The 18756-nt window shown below is 44.2% G+C and overlaps 1 protein-coding gene across 1 annotated transcript in view; it reads right to left on the bottom strand.

Annotated features, from left to right (window-relative positions):
* Positions 1-1972: 1972 nt before the first annotated feature.
* LOC101480775 (uncharacterized) overlaps positions 1973-18756 on the bottom strand; it is a 33219-nt gene continuing 16435 nt past the window's right edge. The window contains exons 8-10 of the mRNA XM_076879353.1: positions 8170-8343; positions 4471-4517; positions 1973-4321 (exon numbers count right to left, since the gene is read on the bottom strand). Coding sequence (XP_076735468.1) covers positions 3789-4321; positions 4471-4517; positions 8170-8343 — 754 coding nt within the window. The 3' untranslated portion in view covers positions 1973-3788. The remainder of the gene's footprint in view (positions 4322-4470; positions 4518-8169; positions 8344-18756) is intronic.

Raw genomic sequence — 18756 nt, 5'->3', positions numbered from 1 at the left:
CACAAAATCATCTGTGCAAGCTTGCTCGCATGTTTGTCGACTAACTCTACATACCCATCTGCAAAATGGAGTGCTCTTGGTCTCCCACTGGGTGTATGTGACGGTTTTGGTCACCGTGTTTTCATTCCGGAGTCGTTTGTGTTCTTGGGTGAATGGAGGGAACGAGTATTCCTCTTTGAAAACCCGATGCGTCTGTGTTTGCTGGTCTCTGGTTCGCGGTTGCTGAGAGCTGGTTTCCCGCACGCTTCTCTCTATTTCAGGGGTGGTAATGAGTGTAATAACCGCCCAGTCAGAGCTAGTAAAAGCGATTCGCGGTGTTAACGGTCCAAAACTTTCACCGGCTTTGAGCTGATAGAAAAAGATTTCACTCTGTGGTAGGCTGAAGGCATAACCCCAAAACCTGCCATTGTTGAGGCTGAATCTTTGCTCCAAACGGTTGGCCGCTGCTGTTGGCTGCACTCTGCAGAGATGTAGTCTTCTGAGTTCAGACGCCGTGGCGGAAGCTCTGTAGCAGTTTACAGGAGTTTGAGAAAGCACCGTTAGGTCGGTAGGTCTCACGGCCATGCTTCTTTGAGAAAAAAGAGAAAGCTTGCTTGTTTTTTCTGAGAGAGAAAAAAACAGTTAAATTTAAGCTGAAATGTTAGATTATTTATCCTGAATGCCAGTAAGTGAATTAACCTATGGCTGAGAAGGTAAATCGAGCCTGGAGCGGATTGGCTAACCGGGGTGCGAAGGGAGCGGTGCAAGGGTTATGTGATTGGCAGCGGGGCGCAGTGAGGCGGAGTTGGTCTAAGGGGGGAATTTTCAAACGAGGTAAGCAGCGCATTCGGGACCAGAGCGGGGAGCGAACAAGCAGGAAAAAATTGTGCTCTGGAAGCTGTTGCGGGATCGGTGCGATTAAGAGCGAGGTAGAACTTAGAGTCTGCGTAGAATTTTAGAGGTAGCTAGCAAGAGGCAAGTTTTTGAAGAAAAAAGAGTAAGGAGCTTTCCCAATGTTTTTGGATTATAGCGCTTTTTTTTGGGAATAGAGGGGTAGCTAACAAGTTATTCTAGGGGTTTTGGAGAAATCGCGGAGAAATTTTTAAAAGGAGTTTTGGCTTTGTTTGGCTGAGCATGAAGGGAGCCGCGGGGCGCTGAATTTGAGAAAAAAAGACTAAGGATTTTTTCAGGATTTTCCCTGTTATCGAATATAAGGTTTTGGGAATAGAGGGGGTACCCTAACAAGTTATTGTAGGGTTTTGGAGAAATAGCGGAGGGTTTTTTAAGGAGTTTTCCCTGCTTATGTATCTAAGGATTAGGTTAAGGGGGCTGCGGGGATCGCGAGTTGTTTTTTCTGAGTATGAGTTTTATTCTAAATCTACAAATGCATATAAATCGAAATAAAGTTTTCCCCCAAGGCATGCAGCATGTGTTTGTGGCCATACTGAACGTTACAAAAGCACAAGTTTAACTAAACAATTTTAATATGGTTTAATACATTTTTAAACACATGAGCACAGAGCCCGAGAGAGCACGGTCCGGAGACACGGGCGCGCCCCCGCGCGCCCAGACACACAGCCTCGGGCGCGCGCGGGCGCGCGCACACACTGACCCACCACCAGATGGCGTTTTTTGAGCATAAAAAATAAATAAATTTTTTAATTGCTTAAAGAAATAAAAGAATGCTATTTTGATATATAAGAAACTTTCTAAATAATCAATTATATTTTTATGAATATCATATTTTTATGAATATCATATTTTTATGAATATCATATTTTTATTATTTAATTACTTCCTACTTCCGGACTTACGGAGCTAATTTAATTAGGGGCTAATTTAATTAGGGGCTAATTTAATTAGGGGCTAATTTAATTAGGGGATAATTTAATTACTTCCTACTTCCGGACTTCCGGAGCTCATGAATAATTAATGAGCTCCGGAAGTAACCTGTCACTTTTTTTGACGAGAGGGGTATAATATCACTCTCTCACAGAACAAACCTGATCACATGACCTGCTGACCCAAACAGTGCAAAGCTCCATGGCAACAACAACAAACAGCCTCACATATGTTAACAGAGGCTGTTAGAAGCACAGAGTCTTTACAGTCTTTCTCCTGTTTGGACACAGATCTCTGCACATCTTCATCACAGTTACTCACAGACGTGCAGAGTGTGTGGATATCAAAGCTAAGTTTCCACCTTGGATCCCAACAAGAGCTCCAGTTGGATCCAGTTTGATCCAGTTTCTGCAGTAAATCTAATGACAGACCTCCAGGTGCACCTGCAGAGTCTTCTTGTTTTTTCAGCTCAACCATGAACTCTGTTAAATGCAGTAATCAAACCATCATAGATCATAGATCCTGTTTGACAGATGAAGCTGTCCCTCTAAGTGTAATCTAACACAGCTTATTAAGCTCACTGCAGTCTGTCTAACTGTGAGGAACTGAAGCTCTCAAAGGCTGAGGACAGACCCTGGATTAATCTGAGGACTTTGGTGGTCCTGCTGATGTGTTCAGTCTGTGATTGGACAGAGAGCAGGGGTCCAGGACCTGATGGGATTCAAACCATCAACTTTGTTTATGTCTGTCACCAGGGGAAGGGAGTGTTGTGAGTGCGTATCTGTATCAGTGTACGTGTGTGCGTGTGTGTGCGTGTCGGGGTGTGTGTCCCGAGTTCAGCCTGAGAAAGTGTCCTTTCACCTGTTAGGCAAAGATCAACAGTCCACAGCCTACGCAGGTGACCTTGAGGAATAGGGAAGAGAGTCAGTTCGTTCTCATTATCAAGTCTCCAGGAGGAATGTTGTTGTTCTCCTCGTTGTTCTCCAGATGTATCTCTCTTTTAAGAGCGTTGAGCTTCTCCAAGATCTTTCCCATATTTCATTCAGTAAGAACAGTCCACAGTTTCAATCATAGCGGCCAGCCTTGTGGGGTTTTGAACAGCAGTCACAGCTTTCTTCAATTTCTGATAAGACAGGGCCAAGCCAGCTCCAAACAACAAGAACCTTGTTACCATGGTTCTGAATAGGTAGATGTCTTCAATGTCTTCGATAGACAGTCCCGCCAGGCACAAGACACACCACTTCTGCCATCGTGTATCCAGCTTGAAACGTCCCTCCAGGACACTCAGGCTCTCCCGAACCCAGGCGTCTAGTTGAGAATAGACCAGTTGATCAAATCAATAGTTCTTTTGGAGAATAAGAGCGAGAATGTGAGGCTCTCTCAGGGATAGAGTCAGACAAGATAAGGGAGGGAGAGGGGGAAATATGCGTCCGCCTCGTCCAAGAGCCAGGGAAGAAGATGATGCCAATCTACAATCAGATTCTGCTTAGAACTGCATTCAAAACTATTGAGCCAATATTTTCAGCTGATATGGCTGAAACATTTTCACATGATGAGCTTCCAACAACGGTAAGAGCATGTGGAGACTTTGGAAACATCCCATTAAGAAAGAGAAATCAAGCATTTGGATTCATTTTAATGAGCTCAGACTTGTTAAAAATGCAGAGGAGCTTGTTGTGAACTGAACTTCAGAGAAACATAACATACTGAGATTCACTGTGAAGCTTTGAGTGGAAAAAGACAGAAAAACAACATGTGGATCCTGGAATAATGTGAGCTTCCATCTTTAAACGACTGAAGAGGAAGAAGTTTACAAGGAATCATTTAGAAGAGTTTCAAACATCAACTGATTGAATCCATGAATCTGAAAACGTATTTGTGAGTGAAAGAGACAGACATGTACAGACTGAACTATCTGTTCAACAGTCAGACTGTTTCTCTAACAGGAGACACTCTTTACACTCCACTCAGCACAGGGACACTGAGGAACCAGTCCCTAACCAAAACCCAGGATAAAGAGTTTGAGTGAATGTGGTGTTGAAGGTGTGGAGGTGGATCAGAGTGTCAGAGGAGACTCTGTAGAAGGACAGAGTGCCAGCAGGACAGTCCACATACACTGCTGCTCTGTTAGAGACAGAGGAGGAGGAGGAGGAGGAGATGGATGTTGATCTGTTATTGTGACAGACAGAACGAGGACCATCACCAGCACAGTACAGCCTCCAGGAATGATCACTCCATCCAAACACACAGTCACTGCTTCCTTTCCTTCTGATTCTTCTGTAACTCACTGATATATAAACGTCTCCTCTGCACTCGACCTCCCAGTAACAGCGACCAGTCAGACCATTTCTACACAGCAGCTGAGGATATAAACCATCAAATCTGTCTGGATGATCAGGATATGACTGAACCTCCTCCACACGTGTCACCTTCCTGTTGTTGTCAGACAGTTGGAGCTTTGTGTTCACTGTGTTTGTGTCGATTGTGAGTTGACAGGAATCTGATGGAAAGAACAAACACAATCCAGCTGCAGTTATTGATCATTGATTGACACTTTGATGATGACTCCTGACATCAGAGATGTGAATGATGTAGATATTTGAATGTGTTCTGCTTTGTTTTCATGAATCCCATTAAAAACACACTTACACTTCCTCAGACCTGGTCTCAACCATCGGACACCAGCTGGCTCCACCCTGAAAGGAGGAGGGGGGTCAGAGCAGCACAGTCAGCATGCACACATGGACATTACATGGCTCTCATACACATGGACATTCACAGTGTTCATCAAAGTGAAAGCCCGGGGGAATGAATTGTCTGTGGTGTCGGTTTTTAAATATATACAAATAAGAGGAGCTGGTTGTGAACTGAGCTTCAGAGAAACACAACATACACACACTGCAAAAAATTGTTTGTGTCCACTATAAGACAGAGGAGAACAGCACAGGGATAAACCTGCAGGTCTGACAGCAGGAGGTGGAAAACACTTCAACGAGTGAGAGTCATGTGAATATTGTCATCTGATTGGCTTGAATCCTCTAGTTAGTCACAGAAAGAGGCCCCCCTTGTCCCAACACCCCTCGCTGCAAGCTAACAGCAGCCTAATATCACTAAGCTAATTGTATTGCTGTGGATGATTAGCAACAAAACATATTTTGTTCAACAACAATCACTCTCAGTGTAACTATAGGCTTTTTTTTTGAAGTGTTGTCAGGGATACAGTTACTGTGGAACAGCTCTTTTGGGCAGTTAGCAGTGTTAACTGCTCTTATTAGCGCAGTTCAAGGCTATTACTAACTTGATGTGAATTTGCATTATCTGCTAACGCTACCACTGTTTTTAACTATGTGAATAGCTAACGCTTATACGCTTTTGCCTTGAATTATAACTATGTGAGGACCCTATTTCTAATTAGGGGTGAATAATTATTAGCAGCTAATGCTAATACCGTTTTCCCTTTCCTTTTAACAATGTGAGCAGCTAGTGCTAAGTAGGCTGATGTTAGCAGCTAATGTTAATTTGATGTGAATTAGCTAAGTAGACTGACATTAGTGGCTAATGCCAATTTTAAGTGAATAAGAATTGGCAGCTAATGCTAATACCATATGTTCTTGCTTTATAACAATGTGAGCAGCTAATGCTAAGTAGGGTGCTGTTATTAGCTAATGATAATTTGAGGTGAATTACATTACCCTCTAATGCTAACAATGTTTTTTCCTACTTTTTAACAATATGAGAAGCTAATGCTAACACTATTTTTCATTCAATTTTAACTTTTTCCCTGCGATGTGAAGAGTTAATGCTAAGTAGGACGCCATTAGGGGCTAATTCTAATTTTAGGTGAATAAGCAGTAGCAGCTTATGCTCATACCGTTTTCCTTTCCTTTATAAGAATGACAGCAGCTAATGATAAGAAGTCTGCCGTTATTAACTTAGACTAATTTGATGTGAATTAGCATTATCCGATAATGCTAACTCTTTTCACCTGGATTATAAGGATGTGAGGAGTTAATGCTAAGTAGGCTGCCATTAGCGGCTAATTCTAATTAGGGGTGAATAATTATTAGCAGCTAATGCTAATACCGTTTTCCCTTTCCTTATAACAATGTGAGCAGCTAAAGCTAATTTGATGTGAATTAGCAGTATATTAGTGAGCAGCTAATGCTAAGTAGGCTGCGGTTATTAACTAATGCTAATTTGATGTGAATTAGCATACTTAGCTACTGCTAACACTGTTTTCCCTTACTTTTTAACAATGTGAGTAACTAATGCTAAAACAACACTATTTTCCCTTGCATTATAAAAATGTGAGTAGCTAATGCAAAGTAGGCTGCCGTTATTAACTAATGTTAATTTGACGTGAAATAGCATTATGCACTAATGCTAACACTGTTTTCCCTTACTTTTTAACAACGTGAGACATATTCTAATTAGGGGTGAACAATTATTAGCAGCTAATGCTAATACCGTTTTCTCTTTCCTTATAACAATGTGAGCAGCTAAGTTCAAGTTCAAATTTTATTCACCACATGCAGTGGCAGGTTGCCCTGCAGTGGAATGAACCCGCCCCCCAACCTTACACACACAACAAAGACGTCACATGGGGATACAAGTCAGAGAACGGTTGCATTACAGAAAAAAACACTAAAATATACACTACAATGGGAAAGTACAAGAGGAAAAAAAGCCTGTTCATGTGTCTAATCGTTTTTCCCCACTCAGTGACACACCCGCCGGGGGTCAAACTCTGGTAATTGGTGATTCTTTTCTCAGACATGTGAAGCTGGCTGTGGTTAAACCTTTACTTAAAGAACCATCTCTAGACCCAGCTGTTTTAGCTAATTATAGGCCAATCTCCAACCTTCCTTTCATATCAAACATCCTTGAAAGAGTAGTTGTCAAACAGCTAACAGATCATCTGCAGAGGAATGGCTTATTTGAAGAGTTTCAGTCAGGTTTCAGAGCTCATCACAGCACAGAAACAGCTTTAGTGAAGGTTACAAATGATCTTCTTATGGCCTCTGACAGTGGACTCATCTCTGTGCTTGTCCTGCTAGACCTCAGTGCAGCGTTCGATACTGTTGACCATAATATCCTATTAGAGCGATTAGAACATGCTGTAGGTATTACAGGTACTGTGCTGCCGTGGTTTGTATCATATCTATCTAATAGACTCCAATTTGTGCATGTAAATGGAGAGTCCTCTTCACCCACTAAGGTTAATTATGGAGTTCCACAGGGTTCAGTGCTAGGACCAATTCTGTTTACACTATACAAGCTTCACTTAGGCAGCATCATTAGAAGACATAGCATACATTTACACTGCTATGCAGATGACACCCAGCTCTATCTGTCCATGAAGCCAGATAACACACACCAATGAGTTAAACTGCAGGAATGTCTTAAAGACATAAAGACCTGGATGGCCGCTAACTTTCTGCTTCTTAATTCAGATCAAACTGAGGTTATTGTACTCGGCCCTGAAAATCTTAGAAATATGGTATCTAAGCAGATTCTTACTCTGGATGGCATTACCTTGGCCTCCGGTAGCGCTGTGAGGAACCATGGAGTCATTTTTGACCAGGACATGTCCTTCAATGCACATATTAAACAAATATGCAAGACTGCTTGCTCATAGGGGGTCATATGATTGTTGGGTTTTCTCTGTACCTATGAAGCGCCTTGAGGCGACTTTTGTTGAGATTTGGCGCTATATAAATAAAATTGAATTAAATTGAATTATTATTGTTCTCAAACAAAAGAATGAGAATGAAATACTGATTTTAACATGGCCCATTAGCAGCATTAGCTTATCAGAGTTTCCAGTATTTAAGCTTCCATTTCCAAATGTTAGCTGCTCCTGTCTGCCTCTTTGTCACACACACAGACTGAAATGATTCACAGCCTTGTTTCAAACTTCTGTCAGTGTCACTGACTATCACTGTGACTGTGGACATACAGCATGGGAAACATACACATCGCTGACACTTTATTAGGTACACAATGGCCACTATCTCAGGTACAGTACACCTTTGACCTAATAAAGTCTATTTAAAGTTACAAAATGTTGTCTGTCCAAATATTTATGGACCTAACTGTAGGTCTACTTTTAATGAAACTCTCAACATGATTTATCAGTTATCATTAATGTTCCTGCAAACAGGCTCCTTGGAGACCCCCTACACAAATATCCATGTACTACCCAGCTAGACTAGTGTGTCTGTCCCTGAAAATTTTCCTGTATGTGTGATTGTTCATGTCTCATCTGCAGGAAAGAAACAGGAAGTGAGTGAAAGACACAGGAAATGTTTCCAGCTCTTCCTCCTCTATCAGACATTCTCTCCATACCTGAGAGTGTCCAGTCTCCAGCCTGGATCCTTCAGTCCAGCCGACAGAAGCTTCATTCCTGAGTCACCTGGATGATTGTAGCTCAGGTCCAGCTCTCTCAGATGGGAGGGGTTGGAGCTCAGAGCTGAGGCCAGAGAAGTACAGCCGTCCTCTGTGATCAGACAGCCTGACAGACTGAAGACACACAAAACAACAATCCATCTGTTATCTTTGCTGCTTTAACAAAACCTCAAATCCCAGTCAGAGATGATGAGCATCATCACAGTGATGATCATTTCTCTGTAACCCAGGCTTCCTGCTTCAGGATCTGTGCATGCTCACAGAACAAGGAGACCTTTAAACATTATTTCACTAATGGATGGACGGACTGAGTGTAACAGTGTTTATGTGGTATTATTCCACTTGCCACAAATATCAGTGTAATGGGGAAACAGCGCCCCCCCTCTCGGTGTGGCTGGTTAGGTGAGGCTGGCTGCAGTAATCGCTGCCAGTCTGCCGTAGCCATACGAGAGGTGAGTTGTATTGTTCCGCACACGATATAGCTAAGTAGTACAGACACACAAAACATGTTTGATTAGCTGACGAGCACCGAGTGTAATAAGTGCTTAGCGGACACATGTCTAACATGAGTTTTATGTACTTTTCATTTGTTTATTATTGTGTAAAACTGTATGCTAAAGCGGAATGCTAATGAGATGTTCTGCTGTAGTGTGCTGTGCGGAGTGGTGTGTGGCGAGCCTGTGCACTGATAATACACCGTTGTTTCCATTCAGGTACATCATTTGTTGTTGCTGTTATTTTATTGTATATTAGAAATTGTAATATTGCTGCAGTAATCGCTGCCAGTCTGTCGTAGCCATATGAGAGTGTGCTGTGCGGAGTGGTGTGTGGCGAGCCTGTGCACTGATAATACACCGTTGTTTCCATTCAGGAAATAAAGTGGCAACGATCGATAAGAGACTCCTTGTCTTTTTAAAAACACAACACAACGCAGAGTCGAGGAGTCTGTTTGGGCCGAACTGTTGCAGCAGGATGAAACAGAAACCGGTTACACTGGTGCCGTGACCCCAGCTCCTGCAATCCTGCTACCGCAACGGGGGCCGTCTACTTCCTGGAAGGTGGAAAAGTCGCGGGAGACTGGCTTTTCTTAGTCCCGCCATTTTCTGCATTCTTTAGAGACATCGGGGCGGGGCTCTGTTTTTTTTTTTTGGAGAGTTAAACAAAAAAAAAAAAAGGGAGGGACACATTGCTGAGCCATGGCAGATTTTCCCAGTTTTGGCAGGGGAAGGGGGGCAGTTGGTTTTACCCCTCTGCATTCATTTGGCAGAGGCAGATCAAGGTTGCTGACAGCCCCAGTTTCCTCCACACCTAAGCCTGTCCTTGCTGAGTTAAATGAAAACCCTATTGATGGGAACTGTGATAATCTACAAAATGCTGGATCAGAAACCAGTCCCACAAAAGAGGACCTTTATGCAGAGATTGCAACGCAAATTGGGTTTTCTATTGGGGAAAGCATTGCCTCTTGTCTTGAATCTCGGTTGGGCTCTGGAGTGGGAAACAGTGTTGTTGGGTCTGCCAATAATGTGTTATCTGAACCCTCACTATTGAATGTGATTGTAAAGTCTGATGTTAAAGAACCTGTGTGTTTTAGAGGGGATGGCTGTGATTCATGCAGTGTTCAGGAATGGGAGGAAATGATGATGACTTTTTTTAAGAGAAGAGGGGTACCAGTTGCTGAACAAGCTGATGATGTGCTGAGTAAACTGCTGGGGAGGGCACGAGAAATAGTCAAGGTGGGCATACGTAGTAATCCATCTGTGTGTCTTGAGAGGGGCCCAGAGCCCATTTTTGAGATCTTAAAGCAGCACTTCAGTGACACTGCCTGTTCAAGCATGCCTTTAGCTGATTTTTATGCAACACTACCCAACTCAGGTGAAACACCGTTTGATTACTGGCTCAGGTTGAACAGAGCCATGGAGGTGACTGAAGACTGTCTGAAGAGACAAAATAAGTCCTTTGCATATCTGACAAAAGAGCTGACTGCTATGTTTATCCGCTACTGTCCAGACTCAGAACTGTCTCTTATTTTCAAGTGCAAGCCCCTGCAGCAGTGGACGGTTGCTGATGTGCACGAGAAATTGCTGGAGCATGGCAAGGACCGGAAGTGCACCCCTCAGTTTAGTGCAGTCAGTGCCTTGAGTTTTCAGCAACAGGAGGTGAGTCCTAATGTGCAGCAGGCGACAGGCAACAGTAAGTGTATTACACCATCACCAACCTCTACCTCAGCATCACTTACCGGCCTTCAAGCAAAACCACCTACTGATCGTCTTGATCATGTGATAGCCCTGTTGGAGAAAGTCCTGGAGGGACAGCCTCGACAAGCAAAGCTGCCTGCTAAGGATGATGTAAGGGTCCCCCGGAACCAAACACACAAAATTGTGCCTTGCGTGATTTGTGGTGACACTGAACACTCTACGTATCACCACTGTAGAGCCCATCAGCTATGTTTCATCTGCCATGCTGGCGACCACACACGGGCTCAATGCCCCAGGGCAGTGTCTGTCAGAGTGAGGGGGCCTGACTCAGCCACCCAGCAGCTGGGAAACTAGATGGCCTACATGTGGAGGGGGCAAGTGTTAGGCCTGAAATCGCCCCCAAAGAGGATGATTTTGATGATTTAGAATCTGTATTACACACTGTTTGTGAGGAGCGCCGGCTTGGCCGGAGACCCGTTCTTCAGAACACACACAGACTAAAACAGCATGATGAGCTGTTCTATGAAAATGTGACCCTGGGTGGCAAAGTGTCTGTTAAAGCCATGCTTGACAGTGGCTCTATGGCCTGCACCCTCAGCACCAATATGATGCCCCAACTATTACATCATGCAGTGCTGCAGACCCCCACCTTGCAACCCACGGATGTCGTCCTGATTGGCTGTGGTGGTTCGAGGACTGTTCCATTAGGTGTGTGTGACATTACGGTGGAGATATGTGGCTGTAAAGTTGTTGTGCCAATGTTGGTGATTGCAGGGCAGAGTGAGGACCTCATTTTGGGCAGCAACCTAATGAGGTACCTGAGTAATCGCCTGAGGGAAGAGGGACATTTAGGAGAGGAATGCAGCAAGACCCTGAGTGCGGGAGAACAGCTTAATAAAAATCTGCTGAGTTCAATGTCAGGAGTGGTGGCCCCAGGGCATGTTGGTGATAAGATCGGAACTGTCAAGCTAAAGAGAGCTGTAACATTAGAGCCCTTGACAGAACACCTTGTTTGGGGCAGGCTGCAGCTAATGGATAACGGGGCAGTGGGCAGTGCTGTCGTTGTAGAGCCCACCGGGTCAAGGTCTGGACCGAGGTCAGTTATGGTTGGGAGAACTGTAGCGCATCTAAACAGTGATGGGTGGCTCCCTGTGAAAGTGCTGAACCCCTTTGACAAGCCGATAACACTGAAACGGAACATGAAGTTGGCTGACGTGTCCCCCTGTGCAGCAGTGGAGAACTTCAGCCCCACTGGCTCCTACTTGCAACAGAACATGCAACGGTCTACTGGCTCAGCTTGGTGCCATGATGAGCAGAGTCTAGTCACTGATGTTTCCACTCTGCCAGATGATTCACCCTCACAGGAGGTGACAAGTGGTTGTAGCCCCTTACATGCAGTGCTGCAAAATCTGGGGCTGTCTGATATCGACATTGATTCATGTGCAGTTTCGCCGGCTGGCAAAGAAAAACTGGTTGGCCTTATAGCCCAGTTTGAGTCTATCTTCTCAAGAGACAAGCTGGATTGTGGCAAGGCTAACGGCTGCCTACATCGAATTCGAGTTGTGGACGACAAGCCATTCCGGTTGCCATGCCGACGTGTGCCACCGACTCATTATGAAAAACTAAGACAGGCTCTGAATGACATGGAGGAACGGGAAATAATTCGGAAGTCTTGCAGTGAGTTTGCATCACCCCTGGTGTTAGTTTGGAAGAAGTCCGGTGAGTTGAGAATCTGTAACGACTTTCGCTGGCTTAATGCTAGAACTGTCAAAGATGCTCACCCACTCCCATATCCGGCTGACGCACTGGCTGCTTTGGGAGGAAACGGATTGTTCTCCACAATGGACTTGACTTCAGGTTATTATAATGTGGAGGTGCATGAGGAGGACCGTAAGTACACGGCATTTACGTCTCAATTTGGGTTGTACGAATATAATTGTATGCCACAAGGACTGTGCAATAGTCCGGCCACCTTCATGAGGATGATGCTAGGCATTTTTGGGGATCAGAACTTCCTCAGTGTGCTGTGTTATCTTGACGATGTTCTGGTTTTTGCCCCGACAGAAGAATTGGCACTGGAGCGTTTGCATATGGTGTTCCAGAGACTCCAGGTTCACAACCTTAAGTTGGCTCCAAAGAAGTGCCATTTTCTGAGACAGTCTGTGAAATTCCTGGGGCACATTGTAAATGCTGATGGGATACAGTCAGACCCTGACAAAATAGCATCCATTACATCCCTTGCAGAGGCAGACCTTATGGAAGCGGGTTCGAGTGTCACATCCCAACAGAAGGTCCGCTCATTTTTGGGGATGGTAATGTTCTACCAACAATTTATTGAGAACTGCTCATCCATCGCAAAACCTCTGTTTCGGCTGACATCTGGGGATAAAGGCCCTCGTGGTTCACGGCGAAAGCACCGGCTGGTGCGTAAAAAGCTGTGTGAGGAGGACTGGACGGATGAATGCAGGGCAGCTTTCAATGAGCTGAAGCAGGCCTTGTTGGATCGAGTGCTCCTGGCCCATCCTAATTTTGAGGAGCCCTTTTTGCTCTCTGTTGATGCCTCCAGCAGTGGCCTTGGTGCCGTGTTGTCGCAAGTTCCTTCTGGAGCTTCTACATCAAGACCGATCGCCTTTGCCAGTAAGACACTCAATCATGCACAGTCCAAGTACCCAGCGCATAGGCTGGAGTTCTTTGCATTGAAGTGGGCGGTGTGCGACAACTTCCATCACTGGTTGAGGGGTCATCAGTTTACCGTATGGACGGATAATAACCCTCTCACCTACATACTTTCTAAGCCAAGACTGGATGCATGTGAGCAGAGGTGGATCGCAAAGCTAGCGCCTTTTCAGTTTGACATAAAGTACATTCCATCCATCCATCCATCTTCATCCGCTTTATCCGAGGCCGGGTTGCGGGGGCAGCAGCCTAGGCATAAAGTACATTCCTGGTCCTAAAAATGTGGTTGCTGACGCGCTGAGCGGGGAGCCCTTCGTGCACCCCAGGGCCTCCCACCGGGTGATAAGGGTTCCATATAATGAACTTCTGGCAGAGGCAGTCGCCACTGGTGGGGTTCAGGAGGCCTTCAGATGGACTGTTCACTCAGCTGATAAGGCCTCAAGCAATGACCAGCCTGTTGTTTCGCAGTGCACGGCTGTTGCACAGACAGGAATGCTGACATCTTCTGAGGTGGGAGCTGTCTTTCAGGCCCATAGTGAACATGAGTCCAGGGTGTGGCCACATGCTCTCCTTCTGCCCCAATGCTCTCAGACTGTGCTTACGCCAAACCAGTCTGACTCTGAACCCTTCTCGCATGATGACCTAGTGGGACACCAGCGGCGTGATGATGTGCTGTGCAGAGTGATCTCCTATGTGGAAAGGGGACGGAGACCCTCGAGGAGGGAGCGGGCAAGTGAACCGGTTGATACGAAGAGATTTCTAAGGGCTTGGGACAAGTTAACTGTGAGGGATGGTGTGCTGTATCGAGTCTCCAAGAATCCCGTCTCAAAGACAAAGACTTATCTGTATGTTGTTCCGCCAACCTTGCGGCTCGCTGTACTGAAAGGCGTCCATGATGAAGCCGGTCACCAGGGACAACAAAGAACACTTTATCTGGCCAGGCATAGATTCTACTGGCCTGGTATGGCCAAGCATGTGTCAGAGTATGTACGGTGCTGCAGAAGGTGTGTTGTTAGCAAGTCGCCTGAGCCAGAGGCGAGAGCACCTTTGGAGAATATCAGAACATCAGAGCCCCTTGAACTGGTCTGCATAGATTTTTGGTCTGCGGAGGATTCAGCGAACAAATCCGTGGATGTGCTTGTGGTCACAGACCACTTTACTAAGATGGCTCAGGCCCCTCTATGCCCCAATCAGTCTGCTAAGGCGGTGGCACACCAACTCTGGCATAACTACTTCTGCATCTACGGCTTTCCGAAACGCCTTCACTCGGATCAAGGAGCTAATTTTGAGAGTGTGCTCATTGCCGAGCTATTGAATGTGGCAGGTGTCCAGAAGTCTCACACGACCCCATACCATCCGATGGGAAACTGCTCCTGCGAGAGGATGAACCGTACCTTGGGCAACATGATTCGTGCATTACCCCCCAGAGCCAAGCAAAGGTGGCCTGAGGCACTGAAAGCTCTCACATTCGCCTATAACTGCACAGTCCATGAGACAACTGGCTATGCGCCATTTCTGCTGATGTTTGGCAGAGTGCCAAGACTGCCGATCGATGTGATCTTTGGCTCTGTTATTGAGCACCAAGACATCATGAACTATGATCGAAATGTCCAGACATTGAGGAGGGACCTCAAAGAAGCCATGGATTTGGCGCAGGAGGTGGCACGCAAAAATTTGAAGCGTCACACGGACCTCTACAACCGGAAAGTGCGGGGAGCCCCAGCGGCTCGCTGATGACAGGGGTTACTCAACCAGAAGGCAGCATGGTGGATCAAGAGCTTGCCTGTACCAGTGTTCCCCCTGTTGACACTGAGGAGCAGGTGGATGCCACCTCTGGTGGTCAACATTCTGACCTGCTTATGTCTGTGGCCCCAGTTGCAGCCTCCTCTGTTTTGGAGTTGGCAGCCATTACTGACGGTGACCAGGACAATGAAGCTGCTACTGAGGGTCATGTCTCAACCACAGTTGTTCTGCCCAACGCAGACCCGATTGATGTTAGCAGGGTGGTCGGGACCCGTGCTAGATCGAGAGTGGGACGGTTACTTAAGCCTGTTTCCAGGTTGATTGAAATGATGCATCAGAGACCTGTTAAAGTGTAAATATTGTTGATAACTGTGAGTTGATTCTATTGTTGTGGAAGTGGGACTTTGATCTTTAGAATTGAAACTGATTATTTGTCGTTGATTTTTCTGTGTCAGAGTGGCGTACAGTTGTGATGTGATGAAATATGTAACTGGCATATTTTGGGTTTTTTTTGGAAGGGGTCTGGCCAACTTCTTCTTCTACTTCCTTTGGGGATAGTCCTCTGACTGAATTTTCTTTGTGACTGTACGACCTGGTATTACTCAACAGATTTATCACATGTTGATAGCTATGGATTAGCTATTGGATTTTTTTCTTTTATCTTGTTCTCTTTTTTTGAGGATTATTGGGTTTTTGTCCTCTGTTTGTGTTATGGTGACTGTGGTGTACCTGAATTTTTTTTTTAGGGTGTTTGTTTATTTGAGTGTGCAAGTGGAATTCAGCAGGGGGGAATGTAACAGTGTTTATGTGGTATTATTCCACTTGCCACAAATATCAGTGTAATGGGGAAACAGCGCCCCCCCTCTCGGTGTGGCTCGTTAGGTGAGGCTGGCTGCAGTAATCGCTGCCAGTCTGCCGTAGCCATACGAGAGGTGAGTTGTATTGTTCCACACACGATATAGCTAAGTAGTACAGACACACAAAACATGTTTGATTAGCTGACGAGCACCGAGTGTAATAAGTGCTTAGCGGACACATGTCTAACATGAGTTTTATGTACTTTTCATTTGTTTATTATTGTGTAAAACTGTATGCTAAAGCGGAATGCTAATGAGATGTTCTGCCGTAGTGTGCTGTGCAGAGTGGTGTGTGGCGAGCCTGTGCACTGATAATACACCGTTGTTTCCATTCAGGTACATCATTTGTTGTTGCTGTTATTTTATTGTATATTAGAAATTCTAATATTGCTGCAGTAATCGCTGCCAGTCTGTCGTAGCCATACGAGAGTGTGCTGTGCGGAGTGGTGTGTGGCGAGCCTGTGCACTGATAATACACCGTTGTTTCCATTCAGGAAATAAAGTGGCAACGATCGATAAGAGACTCCTTGTCTTTTTAAAAACACAACACAACGCAGAGTCGAGGAGTCTGTTTGGGCCGAACTGTTGCAGCAGGATGAAGCAGAAACCGGTTACATGAGCACAGCCTACAGATGAACTGGTGCCAGAGATCATAACGAACATCAAACAGTCAAATTCAACACTTTAGATGGAAATATAAGATTAATGCTGCAGACAATCATGAACATCAAGAATGCAGCTAGTGGTAAAATAAAGATTTGACCACAGTGTTACTGTCTATTCCTAACATATCCCTAACATGATAGCTGCACTTTAGAGCTCTAAAACTGGAACTGACACATATTTAAACTCTACATGTTACTCAGTACATTCATTTCTGACACTCGCCCACAGTCCAACAAAGGAAACATGGAGATCACATCAGTTTGTCACCAAAGTCTAATTATTAGGGCAACTTAACCTGTTATTATCTCATTAACTCATTAATTGATTAACCAGAACAATTATTTTATCGCACATTAACACAGTTTTTAAAATCGTGATTATTGTGAAAGTGCATGCCCACTGGCTCTGAATATAAAAATCCAAAAAGTAGGGCTGCCACGATTTGTCAACTATCAAAATCGTTGATGACTAATTTAATATTTGGCAAGCTGTTCGAAGCTTAGTAAGATCATGAAAGACGCAGGAATAAGTGGTACGTTTTAAGAGTGTAATAACGGACTGAAACAGAAGATGGCAGGACTGCCTGTACAAGGATGCCAGCTGCCATTAAACCCTGAAGAAGAAGAAGAAGCTGTGTCTGTTATTGTAGCTATGTCCAAATTCATGGGCTACACGCTCCTGAGGCTGCATTTGTAGGCCGATTACGTCACAGTCATGCAACGAAGGCTGTCCCAATTTGAAGACTTCTCCAAATGCGGCCAACAAATGCGTCCTCCTTTCCCCCAGATTTGAAGGCTGGGTCGGGTGTATCCTTCGTGGCCCACCATATCATTCATAGCACGGCGAATTCCAGTTTCCAACAATGGCGGCAGCTACTTAGTTTTAATATTACTCTTTCTGGGTCACAAATGTATCCTCCGTGGCCAACAAACCACCAAACTGCTAAAACAAATTCCACAAAAAGATATAAACAAAGTGGGGATCCCCTGTTCTTATGTTTTTCAAATGTGAAGCGTAGTTTTCATCCTTTTTTTGTTGCTGGTTAAGTGAATTTTAGTCAGAGAGTGATGAAACCTACAGCTTTAAAATCTGAGATGTCTGCTTTCAGCACTCAATGACTGTACACATTGTTGGTGAGAATTGTTGTGTTGTGTGCTGTGGATTCACTTCCGTAAACTCATCCCTATTTTGGCATGTCTAGTCTGAGCCTTTCATCAGCAAACAATCATGGACACTGAGTAGATCTCTTTCTGGCCAATATATTTTTGCTCGGAGTTGATCCTGCCATAATCTGTTCCCCCTGTCCAAATCACAGACAAACAGTATCCCACAGTTGTTTATGTTTTTAAACCCATTTTGCACAGAGAGGCATTTTTTAGCAAATATATTTTTGCTGAGAGGTATGGTTTGGCCAGCTTGATGATGTCCTCTCTAAGCTTTAATTTTATTTTATTTCAGTTAGCTGTTTCAGTTAACTTTTCATTCAGTTAACTTTTCATTGTGAATTTCCCAACTTTGGGACTACAAAAGTCTAATATCTTACCTGGTAAAAACGGACCATTTACATGTGTCAAAAGAAAATTGTGCATAGTGTGATCAGCTACATGAAATGTGCTCTTTTTATTGATCACTAAGCAATCCACATGTCTACGTGACTTTTCACCTAATAACTTTTGTGATGATAAACTTATTTACCAACTAACAGCTTCCTCTTTTTAAGAACATACAGACTTAGAAAAGGGGAACCTCAGCTCTGAGTTCTTAGAATAACTTTGTTTTCTTTGTACACACATGTAACAAGCTTGTATAAATAAAGAACGCAGGCAGTGGCAGAGCGCGAGTCCGTGAGTGCCTCTTGCAAGTGAGCACTCTGTGACCATCCTCGCGAGTAAAGACAACTGCAGTGTTTGTGTTTTCTAACTCAGGTGTCTCAGCTGAAGAACTGTGGGGCAATTCTTAGAAATCCCCTGTCAACATGCAATCTATAAATAAAACAAATGTGTAATCAATACTTTCCAGCAGTTTTTAAAGCTATATTAAGTAAATAATACTAGTAAATAATACTAGTAAATAATAATAAATTGTCCGTTCTGTCAAAATTTCAAATATAATTCTACTGGACTATAACATTTCTAGTTTGTTGACATTTTACGTCTAAATGTGGAGATGTACTATTATTAAATGAATCACTACTTTTATTAATGTACAATAGGCCCCTTAACATGTAATGTTGACTTCATAAATGTCAAGGGAAAATTGTATTTAGTAGTCAGTATAATCTTTTAGTGATATAAGTTTGCATATGGTAGAATACTGCATGTAGTTATTTGTATTAGGAAATATTCAACCATGTATACTTAGAGGCATATAATTAATTGTGTAGTGACAGG

The sequence above is a fragment of the Maylandia zebra genome, linkage group LG3 (genome assembly GCF_041146795.1).
Source record: "Maylandia zebra isolate NMK-2024a linkage group LG3, Mzebra_GT3a, whole genome shotgun sequence".
Taxonomy (NCBI): Eukaryota; Metazoa; Chordata; class Actinopteri; order Cichliformes; family Cichlidae; genus Maylandia; species Maylandia zebra.
Note: the sequence above shows the minus strand (reverse complement) of the source record. Positions and strands in the feature narration are given on the sequence as shown.